Raw genomic sequence first — 15,692 nt, forward strand, 5'->3', positions numbered from 1 at the left:
AACTTGATATTTCAACTCCCAATATTAGAAAATAAGGTCATTTCCATCCGAGGACTGGCCAAATGGCTCGTTTTAGTCTTCTGGTCATCCAAGATATTAATATTTTAACGAACAGTACATGACCATATTTGTCTCCGTCTCCAACCGAGGGCAAAAGGGTCAGAGGGCTCGTTTTACCAGTCACAAAAAACCGTCTCCAACAGAGGGCTATAGGGCCAAACATAATTTATTATTTATTAAAAACTACAACTTAAATTTAAAAACAACAACAACAACTTATATTTAAAAACTACAACTAAAATTTAAAAACGACAAATTATATTTAAAAACTACAAATTAAATTCGAAAACAAGATTAACTTAAATTTAAAAACTACAACAACTTAAATTTAATATCCATAATCAACATCATCTTCATCATCCGCCATCGTAGGAGTATAGTCAGAGGTAAACAACTGTCGTCGGCTCATAATTTTTTTTTTTCTGTCAAAATAGGCCTTACTCATTGGAGTGTAATTCGAAGTGTTCATTTCCATATTCTTATCATCCATCTCTTCTTGTATTTGTTTTGCCCATTCTTCATGCCAACACTTCATTTCTTCCACCTCAAGGGCATTTTGCTCCGCCAATAATTGCAATGAGGCCGCCACTTCATGTTGAGCGGCATAATCATCATTTGCCCTGCCCTTTTCCTTCAACCTTCGTGCTTTCATCCCATAGCCCTATGTATGGAACCTTTACCCGAAGACAGATTGTCTACCCTTGTTTGTTGAATGGTTAGAGATCCATCTTCATCCGTATCTGCAGCTGAGGATGAAGTTCCGAACATAGGCGTAGGAGCTCTCTGTGGTGGATCTTCAAATAACACCCACCCTTTACAAATTTCCCAACAACTGTGAAACTGAAAGGGTTTCAAGCTGCTGTCCATATACAATTCCTCCGCTTGGCGTACCTAGAAAAAAATTAAAGAAAATTAATTTATGAAATTAAATGTAATATAATTAAATATTTAAAATAAATTGTGAAAACACTTACTTCGTCGTAGTAATTAGCGCTACTTACGGCTGCTAATAATGCTTGATGCCATTTGTTCAAACTTGGTTGAAGATGTTTCTTCCATCTTGAAGAACAATTCTCATGGTTTTGAATATTCACTGGAGTGGTGCCTTCATAGAACTCTAAGTATTTTTTAGACACACGAGTTCAAACACCGTCATTTGTTTGACAATTCCCCCTCACACTATCTTCTGACACCCATCTATAAGCCTTGCAAAGAGTTTCATCTTCTTTTCGGGTCCAAGCCCTACCTTTCATTGCAAACGAGGCCATTTCAAAATTATTAAAAAAATTGAAGGATAGATTTTTGAAAGAGGAAGGAAAATATGAGAATTGAAATGGTGTAGGAATGGTTAAAATTTTGTGAGGAATGGTTTAGGTATTTATAGGAAAAAAAATAGATTTTTTTTTTTTAAAAAAAAAAGCCCAAAATACCTAAAAAAAAATTGAATCCAACGGTAACTGGTGCTAGCTAGCCATTGGATTCAAAATTCTTTTTAAGAATTCCTGTCGGTTATAACCGACATGATTAATCAGTTTTCTGGCCAGCCCTTTTAGATTCTGTAGGGCCTTCTCAGATTCTACGAGCCATCTAGCCTAGCCCTCAGTTGGAGACGGTTTTCAGGCTATTTTCGACCCTCTGGCTGGCCCTCTGGACCCTTCGGTTGGAGATGGCCGAAGAGGAAGACAAATTGAGCCGTGTCGGGGCAGAGTTGCTTGAAATAAATTACTCACTTTAACAGGAAACACTTGAGTTATGTTGAGTGACGAGATTTTTATTTTATTTTTTAACAAATCATATTATCTGAGAGGAGATGAACTTAGTCTCACAAGAGGCTATCAATAATGTGGTTCAAATTTGCTTTTAGCAAAAATCGAATATAAGTTCTCTTAAGTACAAGTAAAGAGAAATACAACTAGACCATATTACTAAGTGACTAGCGACGAGATTTTAAATTTGAAAAAAAAAAATAAATTAAATTAGTAAGAAATTATTTACGAAATTTTAAATAGAAGGAATTGAAAATGTTCTTCATGAGAATTATATATCCAAACAAAATTTGGACTGAAAGATGATTGTTTTTCGTTTAATAGACCACTGCTTAGAGTCTTTTAACCCTCAAGATTCGGTAAAAATTCATTTTAAATCTCCTGTTGGTATTCATTTATATTGTCGTTGAATTTTCTTTTTGTCGAAAAGTAATTGTTACATAAACTGCTCCAGCCATTCTGAGCTTTCAAGCATTTTTAAGATGGCTTAAATGTTAAAATTATTTATGTGTTTTAGTCATTAGATTAATTTATTCTATGTATTTTTAATTTAGCCGATTTGGTCTTGTATTTATCTATCTCCGTTAGCCAAATAAAGACATTTTCATTTAATTTTTTAAAATTTTCTTTTTTATAAATTATTTATAAAATTATAATTTATTTGATTTACAATATTTAAAATGAAATAAAACCTAAAAATTAAAGGAAAAATTATTCTCCTCCCAACTCTCCAACCTCATCCCTAACATTAGCCCCTCTCTTTTTTATGTAACAACCTCAATCATTTTTTAGATTGGAAGTTTTATTTCTTATATGTGTTTATCCCATTGATTTGCATTTTTTTTGTAAAGAGAAATGGTAATTATTTCTCATATGATTTTTCTTATGAAATTTTTAAAAGAGATTGAATAAAATGTCCTCAGTTAGTTAACAGATACAAACATAATGACTAATGTGATAACCTGTCCCAAATTTTACATTTTGATTAATTTTAGAAGCGTAAATTTATGAAAATGCCCTAGAGGCAAAGGCTTTGACTTCCATTGATCATCGGTTAGAGCGACATATGACTTATTCTTTTAGCATATCCTCGTAGTACTTGTCATTACGAACGCATAGGCGAAAACCGTTTGCTAGTCCGAATTATAACTATATAATTACGGACGTCTGAATTTGGTTATTTAAAGGTAATTAAATTATTTGAACTCCCACCTTGTGGGAAGACTAACTAATCAGTCTTAAGTAAAGAGAAAAAGGGACCAATCATATTAAAAGGGGTGGAGGATTAGTGAGAAATCAGAAAAAAGGAAGAGGAAAAAAAAAAAAAAAAAAAAAAAAAAAGGAGGGGGGAGGGAAGCTGGGAGCTTTTCCCATGGGTTCCGTCCGTACACCTCTACGACCACCCATCTTCCAAGGCCGATTTCGGCCAATTCTGATGGAGTTTTTCGACGCCACCACACCATCCTAAAGCTCTCATTCCCCTCTACAAAACTGACCCAAGAACCACCTTGATTAACCATGGTATGTGGCAGTTGGAGGCCACGAAAGTTGACGAAAATCAATAGTGCTTCGCCCAACCTTTTCGATTTTCCGGCAAATCGGCAAAGCGATGGCCAATGCCACCACTTGGGTTTTGTAGCCCATCATCCCAGGAGCAAAACCCAACCAACCTTGACCCCGTTGGACCACCGTAGACGACAAATCGACGTCAGGAAGTTTTAGGCACCCGTCGGCTTTGTGGGCAAAATTGACCATCTTCCGTCCACTTTTGGACTTCGTGACAGGTATGAAAGTTGCTCCACTCACTGAGATCTTCATTTCTGTTAAGTTTGAGAATTTTTGGAAATAGTTGGATTTTCCGACGAGTCGGGGCGGCCGACCGCCACCCACGGCGGCGCGTGCGGTGGCGCATGGCCAGTGGGCCGCCAATGCTATTTTTAGGCTATGTCGAATGTCTTGAATTTAGTCTTGATATTTGAATGATGTAGGTTGATCGTTGGAACCTAAATTCTCTACGATATGTTAATAGGTATTTATGTGAATCGACGATCCAACCGTTGGATCGTCACCAAACTTTGTTACTTTGTAGTACATAATATTTGAAGAATGTAGGAACTTACAGATTGGGAATCCCAGGTACAGATCTTTCCGAATTGGATTTGTAAATTCATAATATAAAACGTTAACCCCTAATCAGTTTTGGGAATAGGCTAGGATCCAATCGTTGGATCGTAATAAAATTTTAATATGTTATTCTAGAAGCATAATGTGGATCTTTGGAAGTTATGGATTGGAAATTTGATTTGTGGATCTTCCGAATCGAGTTATACAGGGTTGTAGACCCTACCGTCGATCTTTGATCGACGGTTGACTTTTGGTCAATGGGTTATTCTTGAAGATCCTTGAGGATATGTTTTATGTAAATTATGTATTCTATCAGTAAGAACTTTGAGACGTGATTTGATAATTGGTCACATGCGACGATAGATCGTGATGTCTCGATGTGCGTGTAAGATAATTATAGCTTGGACTCCAGGTGAGTGGGTTTTTTTTCTTTCATAGGCATATAATTGATAGTTGCACAAGCACTTCTATAGTGATCTATGCTTGTTACCTACAATTAATCATTGCAACTACGAATGGCTTGATCCCTGTTTAGGGTATGTAGGCAGTCTAACAAGATGTTAGATGCAGCCATATAATAAATGAGATTAAATAATTGAGACAATAGCCTTGTTTAGTGAATTGAGCAATGTGAGGGACATTGGTGGGAATTGTGAGATTTAGCTTTATGATTTGGTAATTAAATGTTGATCATAAATCAATGCGTAAAGAATCAAGAAATTGAAGTAAGGAAAGGTAAGTAATGATAGTTAATGTAACTAGAGTCTAATTGGGATTATCACTAATGATTACTCTAAAAAATAAATAGTTTGGGAGTAGGGTGGTATTGATTGTACATGTTACGCCGTATTATATATTTTGGGAATATCATGAAATGTTTGGGTTTAGATTGCATCATGGCATATTCATATAGATATTACCTGGACCTGACTATTGTGAATGCTTTGAAGTGCTATATGACGCCGTGGACGCCCAGGTAAGCCTCAGGTGAGTACATGTTGATGTTAGTGATGTTAGTGAGTATGATTGTGTTGAGATATATTATAGCTCATAAACCTGCACCCTGGTGTTAGTGCTCCCGCCCGTGGCCAGGGCACAGTCCTTCACGTGATGTTCACCTCCCGCACCTTATGCTCACCTTGGATCCAAGGTAGGTGCACATTCCTGTCGTACAGACCACTTTAGGTGGTTCCGAGTCGTAGGTGACCCGCGATTATTCGCACAGTCTTCACGTGATCGTAGTACTTAAGCGTATTTATTTACACCCAGTCTTGTCGTACAGACCACTTTAGGTGGTTTCGACTCGTGTGTAGGTATACTTATTGAGCTATTAGCTAGCATGATTGATGAGATATGAATAAGTCGTACAGGTCACTATAAGTGACTCCGACTTATATGCTAGCCATGATTGATGAGATATGGATAAGTCGTACAGGTCACTATAGGTGACTCTGACTTATATGCTCGCCATGATTGATGAGATATGGATAAGTTGTACATGTCATATTAGATGACTACGACTGATATATCATTTTGTATTGATTAAGTTCATTTGGCCTACTTATTAATGCATGGTGGAGTTGATGGCAAACCGTGGTTTTGGTCATTTCTGAGCATGGTTTGGATATATGTATATATGTTGTATTGTCTTATGAAAAACAATACGGGTTTTACATTTAGGGGCATTACTTTTAGAGAGGTAATAACTTTGGGAAGTTTGGTTTTATTACTCACTCACACTTTCTGTTTGGTGCCCTCCAGGTTTTAGCTGCTGAGTTTGTATCGACAAGGATCTATGGCGAATCTTAGTATTGATGGATATTTCTGAGGGTATGATTCTTGCCCACACTCATGTACCTTACTTATGCTCTGACATCGTGTGTGAAATGGGTTCGCTCCAGCTCACAATGCACTCTGATATTAAAAAAATTTAGGTTCAAATTATTCACATTTTTCTACACTCTATCACATTTTATGGCTTCGTCACCTTCCAGGTGTCGGCCAGCACAGCTCGATTCAGGGTCCAAGTGGACTTTCTGGGTCGGGGTGTGTCAGTTTGGTATTAGAGCATAAGTTGGGCAGTATTGTGTTCATCACACGCGTGATGTGAGCATTCTTGGTTTTGTGTCTAATGCTCGGACTTTACCGCCTCGTCGATTACGGAAAAATATGTTAACTTTTCTTCAGTTTTGGACTGTTTTGTGGCCTTGACGACATTTTATAAATCATTTTGGCATTTGTCCTTAGGATTAAAACGAAGATTTTCCTTGTGGAGGAAAGGTATGAAAGTGAGGCAAGTTGATGGCCTAAGTAAATGTTTTGATAATCATGTATCGCCAGAGATATTACCAAATAATTCTATCATTGAACTATCGCCGTTAGTATTGATCCTTTAGAGATTGGAAATCTTAGTTAGTCTTGATTTCTTAGTAACATTTCACGGAAGATCATCTGAGGGATAAATATTTTTGGTCCCTATTAGCACTAATATCTTCAAGCATACTTGTGTTCATGTTGGATATTCAGGAGGAAGATCGACTGTCAATGAAGTCTTTTTGAAAGTAGATCTTAAGCAAGGTTTTTTTCTAGCATTGAGATTTTTCAATCAACGTTATTCCCAGATTTTTGCTTTCGTAGTTCTACTTATTAAATGGGTGAGAATAGGCTTGCGAATGTAAGTTGTCATATCCTGGGAGTTGTAGAAATCCGAAAAGCAGTCATCAAATCCTTCTAGGATCAATGAACTACTTCGCTTGAGCCGAATAAATTAGGATTGTGGAAGCTTAGGAATAAGCTTTGTAATAGGACGGTAAACTCATGATTGTTGTTTTTACCCTATCACTTATCTAGGTAAACGAAAACCCTTTGACTAACCACCTCTTGATCACTTCCATAGGTAGACATTAGAATCGAAATGCGAGATGATATCTCACTGTTAGATTGTTATGAGTGTTGAGGAAACTGTGAAGACCTTTTAGTTCGTGTCGTAGAGTTGGTTAGTAGTATTTTCATTTTGAGGACGTATACTTTTGGGGCATCATATTCCAAAAATCTTACCGCGGATGCCACCACATTGTTAAGTTGGTATGGCAACATGACGGAGTATTGCTTTTATTTTTCAACGATTAGAACTGTTTGAAACGAACCATCTTATTCATTGACCTAAAGTCAACAATCATCACCTTATTTCGAAGGCTAGATGACACTTCTCTGTGGAGATTTTGATGATGCATGGTGATTGTTGATTGATGTGACAAGTCAATTCGGATTCAGACTTTCTTAGTATGTTAACGCTTATGTTTCTTAGTGGTAGAACTGCTAAAGATGAACCATCATATTTATGACCTAGAATTAACAATTTTTATTTTCATTGGAAAACTGATTGGTACTCTTATGTAGGAAAGTGTGTCCAAATCTTCATTGATCTTAGAACTTTTTATTACATTTACTTTTTGGAACAAGCTAAGTTCTGTCAGAGGCAATAGTAGAATTAAATTAGCATCTATGAGTGCACTATTGTGTATCTACTCTCGCACACTTTCAGCCTGTCCTATTCTATTTAGTTGGGAAATATGAGTATCGATATAGAGTTACCTTTAATCTATCAAGAAATGGTTCAAATGATTTTAATCATTTTGTTATATGAATGGAGTTAGGAAGTATCTTTTTATATGCTCAGTTCGAGATATGTTGTATGTGTAAAGAATGTGAAATTCATTAATCGTGATGCTAAACCAATGATACACTTATATGATGTTCCAATTGGTGGTAGTTTTTCTTAAGTAGAAAGTAGTATTTTCTTAGCCTCAAAGTTTAAGGTATTGGTGATGATTCTTTCTTTAAAATGGACGTTGAAATTTCAACAGCAAGACACGTGTGAAGACAACTAAAATAGAAGTGAGATGTTGTTTAGTATCATATTTCCACCCATAAACTAAAGATTTGACTGAAGCGAATTACTTAGACTTTAGTGGACATGTTGCATTTTGTTCATCCCACAAGTACTATGGTTGTAATATATCACTATCTTTGTTTTAGTTGTTTGTATCCATAGTTAGTTATAATACCATTGGAATTGATAAACGGAGATTTTATGCTTGGTACATGATTGTTAGACACTTAGCTTTGTTAGAGTTATGTGTAACTGAGGTTACATTCCTAGTTATGAGTACGACATCAATTGAGATATGGTAGCAATATGTGAGTTGTAGCAGAGAGTTGTGGGTAAGTATTAGAATGATGGAAAGTGTGACACGGAAATTATATAGTATTGATGATGGTGCTTGGGAAAGTAGTGTGTGAGCACGTTTGAAGCTTGTTCAGATAATGTATGGGTATTTCTCCAATGAGGGACAAGATGGTAATGTTGCACCCTCGTTCGATTACATTTAGTCTTTTACTTATTGTTGGGCTTAACCCAATGTTATTATACATTTACCTTCAAATTAGGTAAAACTACGAGTGTGTGGGCGGAAACTTTCAATGTTCAATTTTGATTTAAATATATCTATTTTGACTTGATGTTTTCATAAGAGATTTTATACTGTAGTATTGTTTTGAAAGAGAATGAAAGTTTGAGTTTTGAGGCATGAAAGAGAAATCAATGCACCCTAATCGTGACGGAAGGGCATTCTCTTTTATACACCTCTAGTTGATTATAATTTCGAGGAAGAAATTTTTTAAGGTGGATAGATTGTGACAACCTGTCCCAAATTTTACATTTTTATTAATTTTAGAAGCGTAAATTTATGAAAATGCCCTAGAGGCAAAGACTTTGACTTCCATTGATCATCAGTTAGAGCGACATATGACTTATTCTTTTAGCATATCCTCGTAGTACTTGTCATTACGAATGCATAGGCGAAAGCCGTTTGCAAGTCCGAATTATAATGGTATAATTACGGACGTTTGAAGTTGGTTATTTAAAGGTAGTTAAATTATTTGAACTCCCACCTTGTGGGAAGACTAACTAATCAGTCTTAAGTAAAGAGAAAAATGGACCAATCAAATTAAAAGGGGTGGAGGACTAGTGAGAAAAAAAAAAAAAAAAAAAAAAAAGAAAAAAAGGAAAAGCTGGGAGCTTTTCCCGCGGGTTCCGTCCGTACACCTCTACGACCACCCATCTTTCAAGGCCGATTTCGGCCAACTCCGATGGAGTTTTTCGACGCCACCACCACCATCTTAAAGCTCTCATTCCCCTCTACAAAATTGACCCAAGAACCACCTTGATTAACCATGGTATGTGGCGGTTGGAGGCCACGAAAGTTGACGAAAATCAATAGTGCTCCAGCCACCCTTTTCGATTTTCCGACAAATCGGCAAAGCGATGGCCAATGCCACCACTTGGGCTTTGTATCCCATCATCCCAGGAGAAAAACCCAACCAACCTTGAACCCGTTGGACCACCGTAGACGACAAATCGACGTCGGGAAGTTTTAGGCACCTACCGACTTTGTGGGCAAAATTGACCATCTTCCGTCCACTTTTGGACTTCGTGACAGGTATGAAAGTTGCTCCACTCACTGAGATCTTCATTTCTGTGAAGTTTGAGAATTTTTGGAAATAGTTGGATTTTCCAACGAGTCGGGGCGGCCGACCGCCACCCACGGCGGCGCGTGCGGCGGCGCGTGGCCAGTGGGCCGCCAATGCTATTTTTAGGCTATGTCGAATGTCTTGAATTTAGTCTTGATATTTGAATGATGTAGGTTGATCGTTGGAACCTAAATTCTCTACGATATGTTAATAGGTATTTATGTGAATCGACGATCCAACCGTTGGATCGTCACCAAACTTTGTTACTTTGTAGTACATAATATTTGAAGAATGTAGGAACTTACAGATTGGGAATCCCAGGTACAGATCTTTCCGAATTGGATTTGTAAATTCATAAAATAAAACGTTAACCGCTAATCAGTTTTGGAAATTTGCTAGGATCTAACCTTTGGATCATAATAAAATTTTAATATGTTATTCTAGAAGCATAATGTGGATCTTTGGAAGTTATGGATTGGAAATCTAATATGTGGATCTTCCGAATCGAGTTATACAGGGTTGTAGAAAGATCGACGGTTGACTTTTGGTCAATGGGTTTCAAATTATTCTTGAAGGTCCTTGAGGATATGTTTTATGTAAATTATGTATTCTATCGGTAAGAACTTTGAGACATGATTTGATAATTGGTCACAGGCAACGATAAATTGTGATGTCTCGATGTGCGTGCAAGATAATCATAGTGTGGACTCCAGGTGAATGGGTCTTTTTCTTTCATAGGCATATAATTGATAGTTGCACAAGCACTTCTATAGTGATCTATGCTTGTTACCTACAATTAATCATTGCGAACTACGAATGGCTTGATCCCTGTTTAGAGCACGTAGGCAGTCTAACAAGACGTTAGATGCAGCCATATAATAAATGAGATTAAATAATTGAGACAATAGGCTTGTTTAGTGAATTGGGCAATGTGAGGGACATTGGTGGGAATTGTGAGATTTAGCTTTGTGATTTGGTAATTAAATGTTGATCATAAATCAATGCGTGAAGAATCAAGAAATTGAAGTAAGGAAAGGTAAGTAATGATAGTTAATGCAACTAGAGTCTAATTGGGCTTATCACTAATGATTACTCTCAAAAGTAAATAGTTTGGGAGTAGGGTGTTATTGATTGTACATGTTACGCAGTATTATATATTTTGGGAATATCATGAAATGTTTGGGTTTAGATTGCATCATGGCATATTCATATGGATATTACCTGGACCTGACTATTGTGAATGCTTTGAAGTGCTATATGACGCCGCAGACGCCCAGGTAAGCCTCAAGTGAGTACATGTTGATGTTAGTGAGTATGATTATGTTGAGATATATTATAGCTCATAAACCTGCACCTCGGTGTTAGTGCTCCTGCCCGTGGCCAGGGCACAGTCCTTCACGTGATGTTCACCTCCCTCACTTTATGCTCACCTTGGATCCAAGGTAGGTGCATAGTCCTGTCATATAGACCACTTTAGGTGGTTTCAACTCGTAGGTGACCTGCGATTATTCGCACAGTCTTCACGTGATCGTAGCACTTGAGCGTATTTATTTACACCCAGTTTTGTCGTACAGACCACTTTAGGTGGTTCCGACTCGTGTGCAGGTATACTTATTGAGCTATTAGCTAACATGATTGATGAAATATGAATAAGTCGTACAGGTCATTATAGGTGACTCCGACTTATATGCTAGCATGATTGATGAGATATGAATAAGTCGTACAAGTCATTATAGGTGACTCCGACTTATATGCTAGCATGATTGATGAGATATGAATAAGTCGTACAGGTCACTATAGGTGACTCCGACTTATATGCTAGCCGAGATATGAATAAGTCGTACAGGTCACTATAGGTGACTCCGACTTATATGCTAGCCATGATTGATAAGATATGGATAAGTCGTACAGGTCACTATATGTGACTCCGACTTATATGCTAGCATGATTGATGAGATATGAATAAGTCGTACAGGTGGCTCTGACTTATATGCTCGCCATGATTGATGAGATATGGATAAGTTGTACATGTCATATTAGATGACTCCGACTGATATATCATTTTGTATTGATTAAGTTCAATTGGCCTACTTATTAATGCATGGTGGAGTTGATGGCAAACCGTGGTTTTGGTCATTTCTGAGTATGGTTTGGATATATGTATATATGTTGTATTGTCTTATGGAAAACGATACGGGTTTTACATTTAGGGGCATTACTTTTAGAGAGGTAATAACTTTGGGAAACTTGGTTTTATTACTCAGTCACACTTTCTGTTTGGTGCCCTCCAGGTTTTGGCTGCTGAGTTTGTATCGACAAGGATCTGTGGCAAATCTTAGTATCGATGGATATTTCTGAGGGTATGATTCTTACCCACACTCATGTGCCTTACTTATGCTCTGACATCGTGTGTGAAATGGGTTCGCTCTCGCTCACAACGCACACTGGTATTAAAAAAATTTAGGTTCAAATTATTCACATTTTTCTACACTCTATCACATTTTATGGCTTCGTCACCTTCCAGGTGTCGGCCAGCACAGCTCGATTCAGGGTCCAAGTGAACTTTCTGGGTCGGGGTATGTCAACTAAACCCAATAAAAAATATAAAGACTAAATTGACCATATGCTTATATTACAAGTACCATCTTAACATTTAAGCCTTTTAAGAAAGAGTCCACAAAACTTACTTTTGTCCTGAAGTTGTGAGCTATTCAGATTTCTTTGCACTTGCAGCGTAAATGTGAATACATGTTGTAACTTTTGTCCTAAAGCCTTTTAATTAGATTACTTTTGTGACATCCCACATCGCCCAGAGGAGTGATCCTTATATGTATATTCTCATCCCTACCTAGCATGAGGCATTTTTGGAGCTCACTAGCTTTGGGTTCCGTATGAACTCCGAAGTTAAGCGAGAAGAGGGCTTGAGCAATCCCATGATGGGTGACCCACTGGGAAGTTGCTCGTGAAGGAATGGTAAGCCCAAAGCGGACAATATCGTGCTACGGTGGTGAAGCGGGCCCGGGAAGTGATTTGTCCCGGGCTGGGATGTGACAATTTGGTATCAGAGCCTAACCCTGATCGCGTGTGTGCCGACGAGGACATCGGGCCCCTAAGGGGGGTGGATTGTGACATCCCACATCGCCCAGAGGAGTGATCCTTGTATGTATATTCTCATCCCTACCTAGCACGAGGCCTTTTGGGAGCTCACTGCCTTCGAGTTCCGTAGGAACTCTGAAGTTAAGCGAGAAGGGGGCTAGAGCAATCCCATGATGGGTGACCCACTGGGAAGTTACTCATGAGTTCCCAAAAACAAAACCGTGAGGGAATGGTAAGCCCAAAGCGAACAATATCGTGCTACGGTGGTGGAGCAGGCCCGGGAAGTGATCCGTCCCGGGCCGGGATGTGACTTTTTTCCAATTTGTTTTAGAATTAGGTCTTTATAAATACATGTTGTAACTTAGTACAAAAATAAAGTTTGACAAAATGTAATCTTTTGGTTATGTAGGCATTTTAACAATTTGTGGTCTTCTTTATTTTGTGTTATGGAACAAGAGAATTTGTAAATAGTTTTTTCTTTTTTCTCATTCTTTTTAGTGTTAATCAAAACTTTAGGGGTGCAGGAGGATATCCCATCCCAAGATTAAGGCATACACAAGCCTTATGGAAGACTTATAGAGGGGGTCTTAGCCCCTTTTTTTATTTTAACAGATTGTCCACTAAGGGATTGTCAGCAGTTGAACTCGAACATAAAATTTGGTCTAGCGAAGATAATGATCCTTACCAACTCAACCAACTCTTGTTAACTCTTCTTTCTCATCCTTTGATTTGTTAACATATATTATTAATTACGAGGAATCTCGAGTGATGTTAAGGATGCCACATATATACACCACATCACCATATAATGTGGTAATTAAGTGATATTACAACTAGCTTCCAGTGAGATAAACACATTAATTGAGGTAACATGTAATTATCATTTGTCAGAACAAATGGTACACCCGTTGTATATGTGGTTTCTCTAACATTATTTGGAAATCTAATTATTAAGAGAATAAAACATATCAGATATATGAGAAATTAAGGAAAATTTGGGGTTATCTATTTATTTTATTATTATGATCACCTCTCCATTGGAAGGTTGAAACAAACGACATACATTTACCATCTCTTTCGACAAACAGGAAATCAAATACATGAAACATGAGTGCCCTACAACTGTCTAATATTACAAGGAAAGGAAAATATGGACCTTTAACAAATATGGCATAATTAAATAAAACACGTTACATCAGCAGCTGCGTGGAAACTCGTTGTCTTTCTCTTCTTCGTCTTTGTGTGGTGATATGCGCGCTGTTCGACTTCTTCTTCCTTTACCTGCAAAGATATATATATTATTGTTGTTTGTTAGGTCTCTGTCATTGGTCTATTTGTTACACTTGAGTACTACTAAATATCAAGAAACTTTAATTGAGTAATGACGATATGCTGGAAATGCATTAAGCTTGCATATGCCAGTATGGATTATTAGCCAAAAAAGGAAATAAACACTAGTGTTTTATACTTTTATAGCTAGGGATGTTTTTTGTCAAATTATTTGGCAATTTCTTGCAGTTGTATGGATATGATCTAAAAACATAGAATGGAGAGGCTTACCAACTGGATGCAACTAAGCTCTCAATATCTAGTAGTGGTGAGGAGGTGGGGGTGATGAATAGATGTAAGCGGGTGGTGGGTGAACGGCTGGAGGAGTTGGTGGCTTGTAAGGTTTCATAGGTGGTGGTGGTGGTGAGTGAACTGAGTGGTGAGGCTTCTTGTGTGGTGGTGGTGGTGGTGGTGGGGATTTGTAATGGTAAGGCTTCTTTGGTGGTGGGGGTGAGTGCACCGGGTGGTAGGGCTTCTTGGGTGGTGGTGGAGGACACTTGTAATGGTAAGGCTTCTTTGGTGGTGGGGGTGAGTGCACCGGGTGGTAGGGCTTCCTGGGTGGTGGTGGAGGAGACTTGTGATGGTGAGGTTTCTTGGGTGGTGGTGGTGGAGGAGACTTGTGATGGTGAGGTTTCTTGGGTGGTGGTGGGGGAGATTTGTAGTGGTAAGGCTTCTTGGGTGGTGGTGGTGGTGGAGATTTGTAGTGGTAAGGCTTCTTGGGTGGTGGTGGTGGAGGAGACTTGTGATGGTGAGGTTTCTTGGGTGGTGGTGGTGGGGGAGATTTGTAGTGGTAAGGCTTCTTGGGTGGTGGTGGTGGGGGAGATTTGTAGTGGTAAGGCTTCTTGGGTGGTGGTGGTGGAGGAGACTTGTGATGGTGAGGTTTCTTGGGTGGTGGTGGTGGGGGAGATTTGTAGTGGTAAGGCTTCTTGGGTGGTGGTGGTGGAGACTTGTGATGGTGAGGTTTCTTGGGTGGTGGTGGTGGGGGAGATTTGTAGTGGTAAGGCTTCTTGGGTGGTGGTGGTGGAGAAGACTTGTGATGGTGAGGTTTTTTGGGTGGTGGTGGTGGGGGAGATTTGTAGTGGTTAGGCTTCTTGGGTGGTGGTGGTGGGGGAGACTTGTGATGGTGAGGTTTCTTGGGTGGTGGTGGTGGGGGAGATTTGTAGTGATAAGGCTTCTTGCGTGGTTGTGGGGGAGATTTGTAGTGGTAAGGCTTCTTGGGTGGTGGTGGTGGAGACTTGTAGTGGTAAGGCTCCTTAGGTGGGGGTGGTGAGTGCACTAGAGGAGGAGGTGGTGGTGGTGGGGACTTGTAGTGGTAAGGCTTTGGTGATGGTGGTGGTGACTTGGGGTGGTAGGGATGTTTAGGTGGTGAGTACACTGGAGGAGAAGGAGAAGGAGGTGGTGGTGACTTGTAGTGGTAGGGAGGAGAAGCCGGTGGTGGTGGAGATGAGTAAGGGTAGTTAGCTGAAGTTTCTGAAGGCAATGTGAGAGAGACTAGTGCCACTAGTATAGTGACCACAAGAGACGCCACTTGTGAAGGCCCCATTTTCCCCATCTTTGTTAAGAGATTTCTGCCTCTTAAGCTAAGCCTCCTCATCCTTTATATAGCTTTGGTCTTTACCTTTAATACCACGGTAATCATGCCAAATTTCACTTGCAATTATTAATTGCCTTAGTAAAAAACAAGAACAATAAGACTAATGGGGCCAGACTATTTGAATAGATTATCAATTAATGTTTGTATCAAGGAGGCCTTTGACTGAATTTTGTTAAGCCCTGCCCCTTTTA

At 38.7% G+C, this 15,692-nt stretch overlaps 1 protein-coding gene across 6 annotated transcripts in view; it reads right to left on the reverse strand.

The window, feature by feature from the left end:
* The window catches only part of LOC137724399 (uncharacterized), a 39,744-nt gene extending 24,253 nt beyond the window's left edge, over positions 1–15,491 (reverse strand). Inside the window, exons 1-3 of one of the 6 annotated variants that reach the window (XM_088695040.1) lie at positions 14,577–15,459; positions 14,139–14,495; positions 13,563–13,859 (exon numbers count right to left, since the gene is read on the reverse strand). In XM_088695040.1, coding sequence (XP_088551166.1) covers positions 14,167–14,495; positions 14,577–15,459 — 1,212 coding nt within the window. In that variant the 3' untranslated portion in view covers positions 13,563–13,859; positions 14,139–14,166. Of the gene's footprint in view, positions 1–13,562; positions 13,860–14,138 lie in introns of those variants that run through there. The other 5 variants (XM_088695038.1, XM_088695039.1, XM_068463142.2 and 2 more) reach the window with 5 other exon arrangements.
* Between the last annotated feature and the right edge of the window lie 201 nt (positions 15,492–15,692).

The sequence above is a fragment of the Pyrus communis genome, chromosome 5 (genome assembly GCF_041283825.1).
Source record: "Pyrus communis isolate YQ-2024b chromosome 5, ASM4128382v1, whole genome shotgun sequence".
Classification (NCBI taxonomy): Eukaryota; Viridiplantae; Streptophyta; class Magnoliopsida; order Rosales; family Rosaceae; genus Pyrus; species Pyrus communis.